Raw genomic sequence first — 5544 nt, forward strand, 5'->3', positions numbered from 1 at the left:
AGCTCGATTTAAGGTTTGAATTCTGAGTTTTGATTGGATCATAGAATTGTTCGAGTCAATTTTTTTTATATAAATTAAAAAAATGTTATTTTAATAAAAAAAAACAAATATAAAAAAATTCTAACCCAAAGTAGCCGGATCTTAGTTCGAACTGAAACCCGTTTCCAAAGTATAACTGCGGGGACCTCCAAACTAAAAATTAATGGGCATGTGCTGCACTGTCATAGCTTATTAGGCAGAATTATCCAATTGACCAATCTGTCCTGCCAAGTCAGGGCTTCTCCTTGTCACTTCCAAATGACAACAAGCTCCGAATGCATCCATATGGACCATAGCAAGCCAAGTCTCTTTCACAAAAATACTAAATCTGATAAAAGTCAAACCTGCTTGGTTGGGGGCAGAAGGGTAAAATGGTAGGAGATCATACTCACAGTACCAATTTACCCTTGCTCTAAACATTGAATGCCCAATATGCACTTAACGGCCACTTCACATTTGAAAACTCCTAGCCTGCCTAGAAGCATCTCACTCACCTTTACAGAGATTTGTTCACACCTCACAGTCAATAATGGTGGAGAAAAACTATATAAAAAGGGAACCAAAGAAAAGAAATATTATAAACAATGTGAAAGTAAATGGCTAACAATAAATAAGAGGAGAAGAAGATGAAGGCATTAATGGAGAAGACAAGACCAATAAATTCTGGTCTGAAACTCGAAGGGTAAATTAATGGCTTGCCTTTATCGCTGCAATTGTCTGTTTGGTCCTCCCCCCAGACTGACTTCATTGCGACCCCCATCTGCCCCCCCTCTCTCTCTCATCTCCTCCAACCCACTCTCCCAGATCACATTTAATGCGCTCTCTCTCTCTCTCTCTCTGCAGTAAATGTAATGTGGATTGGACTTTATAGAATTATCTAATCCAGGAGGAGTATTAGTACAAAATTTAACCCCTGAGACAAAACCATGGTTTGTTTTTGAAAGGCCAAAAAAGGACTAATCTTGTTTTTACAACCAACCAATCAAGTCATGACTGCAAGAAATGCTTGATTACGGGTTTAAACACGATTTCTCTCATCTTCACTTTTTACTACTACTTAATTGTAGCTTGTTTTTGAACTCAGTAAAACTCAGTTGAGTCTGATTTGACTCCGTCTTTTTGAACATTGATACCTCAGCTACTCCCGTAGTAGCAGGACGAGGAGGAGCATTTGTAGCTGATGATGATTGTGGAGGTCTGATTGGTGATGGTGGTGCTGCACAAACTGGAATCACTGATCTTATTTGAACAGCTGGAGCAATCCTGTGAGGGTTAAACCCTCCAGTGAACATGGGCCTAGGAATATGGGTATTTGAGGGTGTATGGATGGAGGTTGATGCCATTGGAGATGGATTTGTAGACCCAAAAATTCTGCTACTAACGCGGGTTGACTCATGCTGGCTAGTGTTATCGAGCAAGGAAGTGACTGGCTTCCCAGTGTTGGAGAAAGGAAATGGCCTGTATATAGAACTTGAAGCATAAAGACTACTTGAATTTGAATTGCTTGCACCCTCCTTTTCAATGGGTTTCTTGATGACATCTGATTTAGTGCCTAACCATTCTTCTTCATCTTTTAAGTGCTCTTCAAGTGCAACTGGAATCTCAGGTGCTTGAACTTGTGATTTTCCCTTAACTTGTAGTGGAATAGGCCTATTTAATATAAAGTGAGATGGATTGTCTATATGTGAGGTTGGTGGTAGAATCTTTGAAGTTGTTCTAGGTGGGGGTGGGGGAAGGAGAGACATAAAGGAGGATTTTTGCTTTTGTGTTGAACCATCCGAGGCAGAATCCAATATAAGATCCAGGAGCCTCCAATGTGGATACTGTAGAGAGTTATTTGAGGTGGAGGAAGACGATGCACAGATACTGTCTCTGTGCCCCCTAACCATCCTTCTTCTTGCTTGGTTATGATCCCTGTTTCTTGCATGTTTAACTTCATCTTTGGATCTGAAATTTGACAGTACCCTTGCCACAACTGCTTGATCTTGTTCTTCACGGGTGTCTGTTTCTCTGCTACTCAAAGAATCCAAGTTTGGCACTGCACAAAATGTATACATTGATTATGCAAATAATATAATTAACTATGAGAATAAACAAGAAATGAGGAATGGGATTTGTACTTCTTTTCAAAGCAGACCAGGCTGCAATAGCTGCATTCTTCTCAGCTTGTTTCTTTGTCTTTGCAGGCTCACCTGTGAAATTCATACCAGCAAGCTCCACGGTACAAGTGAAAACTGGGACATGACCAGGACCTGATCTCACAGTGGTATATGCAGGGAGGTTAAGCCCAGCTCTATGGGCAGTTTCTTGAAGCAGGTTCTTGTAAATTCCAGTCTCATCCTTCATTTGATTCCCAGAGAGAAACAATTAAGACTAGATCTAGAGGGAATCGATTTGAAAATAAACTGGGTATGTATCCATCCTCTAATCACCTTAAGCAATCAAGAAAACCAACTAAAACAAACCATCTAGAAAGATTATGGCAAAGTAAACTCACAAGAACTCTTGCTGTTAGAGACCTTGCAGGACCCCTTGAAGACAAAACATTAAGGGCAACTTCAGCAGCCGCATGCTCTGCCTGTCTCAATGTAGTGCAGTAACTGGGACTTTCAAAGATCTCACCATTAAAGTTCACGGAAGCTTTGAATCTTGGGGCATGATCAGGTCCTTCTCTAATGCAAGCATAAGCAGGAAGGTTGAAACAACTTCTTTGTGCAAGTTCTTGCAGTTGGTTCTTAAACATATCTATGCAAAAAGAGAAGCAAACAGTACACCTTAATCAAACCCACTTCGATATGTATCTCCATCATTCCAGTCAAAACAAAAGCAAGTTTGTGACAAAAAGAACAATATAGAGACAGCATGGGGAAAAACCCATAATCTAAAGAGCCAAAAACACACAAAACTAAGACAAGATTAACAAACTCACCTACTTAGGCCTGATTTCTCACTTCTACATTGGCATGCTCAAGACAAAAACCTTGGCTGTTGCAATTGCTACTGATGTCTCATGTGAAGAAGAAACGATATGGAGTGCGGCAGTGAAAAATGTCAAAATAAAGCTTTAAGCTTACAGCTTTTGGTTTTGTTTTTAATTGCCTTTCTTTTTTTTCCTTTTATACACACACACAGGGAAATAGGATCCCATGGATGTTTTTAACTCGCAAATAGAGGCACAATAAACTTTCAACTATGAGGTGCAGAAAAATACAAATTCAAGAAAACTCGCTCATTAAGAGGGGTAATTCTGACATTTAGGTGTGTTGATGGTTAGGTCAAATTACAAAACACCCTAAAAACTGTGTTGACTAAACATGGGACTTCTAGTCTTTCCCCTACATGTCTTTCGGGTGTCACCATTCTACTGTTCTTAGTTCTTATCTACTGGACATTCATCACATGAGATGGAAAATTTGAGAATGGCTTCATATCAAAATTCAAAACTCCTGGGGCTCTTTCTTTTACCCAAGTTCAATACCCGAACGATGCACTCCACTCTTTCTTTATACAAAAAAACATAACATCCTCGTATCAGCAATTGTTAATTGCCGTACAATAAAAGATCAGAGCTAAAATTGTTTGTGAGTATTATGATAGATGGAAAAGTCGTCACCAACCAAGGACAAGTAAAATAAGACAACGATCAATGAAGAGAAAACAATAAACTATAGAATGGGCGAGTACTAAGATCGATCAAAAGATTCATCATGAACCAAAAACAATCAACTATAGAAAGGGTGTTCATGTAATCGACTGGGATAAAGTGATTGAACACAAAGAAAAATTCTTATAACCGACCAGAGCATGCAAGCTTATGCAGAACATGATTCCTTAACATGTATAACTAGTTAGAATTACATAACAAGTTAGGATTCATGAATTTGTCAGAAAAGAATCTATGTTTTAGTTAGAGTACAGTTTAAATTATGATTCAACATATAAACTTGAGGGTTTCATTTAGTGTAGACTTTGATGGAAAAGAGCTTGAGGTTGCCATTTTAGTGGTCTTTGAAAAAAATGAAGGTGTTTAGGGTTCTTGATTTTTACGTCTGCAAAGAATTCTTAGAGTTTTGAAAGAGCAATTGAGAATTTTTTATGCGGGAGATGAATAATCAAGTGCAATTTATAGAGCTCAATTATCACGTCTAAAAGTCTAAAAATATCTGAAACAATTAAAATGTTAAACACATTTAGGAACATATTCAATAGTTTTGAGTGAATAACGTGACTTTTCATGTCATATTTGTTCTATTCAATCAATTGATTTTAGTATAAATATTATGGAGAAAATATTCTATCTTTTGAGAAATAAAAGAATATAAAAGATATTGTTTATGCAAAAAAAAAAAAAATCTATGTGTCAAGCATATAAGAACATTAATTATTCACTATTTATATAGATAAACTGATATCAATCATGAATAATATGATTGACTAAGTTTATGATCGACCAAAGTTAAGAAAGAGAGGATAACAATTGATTAGGAGAAAATAATCAACCACAGGAAGAAGTTTATGTAATCAACTAGGATAAAACATTATCACAACCACCAATATGTGATTCTTCTTCGTCATCATACTATTTCTCAGCATGACCTCCCACTTGATCTCTAATGACCCAAACATCTTCCTCATTTAATCAAATTCTCATCTTAGTGAGGGTTTTATGGTTTATCTCCATATGCTTAGAATATATAGTCTTATCCGTACTTATTAACACAATATTGAAATGCTAAAAAATGATGGATAAACATTGTCCATAAGGTAATGACTTCTGTTTTTTATCATATGCCGTAATTATATTCTTTATCATTATATAGAAAGGTTTATAGGTTTTCTTCTAATCATGCAGTCAATCAAGCGTATATCTATTAAAGTAACCTCATCATAATGCCTATTTTTTATAGGATATTATGTGCTATAATCCTATGTAGCAATCTAGGCCTAAGCATCAAGTATTGACTTTTAATTTTAGCAGTCAGTGCAAAATCATCTCTACCATTGTGTATTATGAGAACATCATCACACACAAATCCCTCAATAATAGGGATGATCTTCATCTCAAAAACATCAAGGCCATCATTGCTAATATAAAAAATGTTGGGTAATATAGCACAACTATACTCTATACTCTTATTTTGGAGACTACTAGTAATTCTAGGCTCCATGATTATCCTTATATTAGCAAAGAAAACATCCTAATAAGAATAGGGTATGTGGATTTTTTCATATTATAAATCATACTCCAACCCATTTCATCAAACAATAATTCTATCCCAAATATATTTAAATCATCTCATATACCCCTTTCAATAGCAATAGCTCTATTTGAGAAAGTATTCATATACCTTTTTACATTGTCACTTGTAAGAGAATGAGGATTATTGGCTTGTTTTATCCTTTATTCAACATCTATGGAATGCTACTTAAGTATCCTACCTTTGAAACTTAAAGAAATTAACTTTAAAAGGTTGGGTTTTTATTGAAATCTAAGAGATTTTTAAA

The 5544-nt window shown here is 36.0% G+C and overlaps 1 protein-coding gene across 2 annotated transcripts; it reads right to left on the reverse strand.

The window, feature by feature from the left end:
* Positions 1-595: 595 nt before the first annotated feature.
* Positions 596-3197, reverse strand: LOC118038152 (uncharacterized). Of its 2 annotated transcripts, none has more exons than XM_035044457.2 (4): positions 2969-3197; positions 2537-2784; positions 2232-2379; positions 596-2077 (listed from the first exon to the last, which is right to left on the reverse strand). In XM_035044457.2, the coding sequence occupies exons 2-4, from the start codon at positions 2780-2782 to the stop codon at positions 1080-1082; spliced, it is 1392 nt and encodes a 463-aa protein (XP_034900348.1). In that variant the 5' UTR covers positions 2783-2784; positions 2969-3197; the 3' UTR covers positions 596-1079. The 2 variants fall into 2 exon arrangements, with proteins under 2 accessions (XP_034900348.1, XP_034900347.1); XM_035044456.2 differs by having other exon boundaries at positions 2160-2379; positions 2969-3196.
* Positions 3198-5544: the final 2347 nt, after the last annotated feature.

This window comes from Populus alba, chromosome 17, assembly GCF_005239225.2.
Source record: "Populus alba chromosome 17, ASM523922v2, whole genome shotgun sequence".
Lineage (NCBI taxonomy): Eukaryota > Viridiplantae > Streptophyta > Magnoliopsida > Malpighiales > Salicaceae > Populus > Populus alba.

Excerpts from the sequence above, each read along its gene's own strand:
- LOC118038152 (XM_035044456.2), bottom strand. The coding sequence starts at position 2,782 with ATGTTTAAGAACCAACTGCAAGAACTTGCACAAAGAAGTTGTTTCAAC. Across the intron at positions 2,380-2,536 it reads CTCTAACAGCAAGAGTTCTT|GATGAGACTGGAATTTACAA; the intron begins GTGAGTTTACTT and ends AATCAAATGAAG. Across the intron at positions 2,078-2,159 it reads CTGGTCTGCTTTGAAAAGAA|TGCCAAACTTGGATTCTTTG; the intron begins GTACAAATCCCA and ends CATTTTGTGCAG.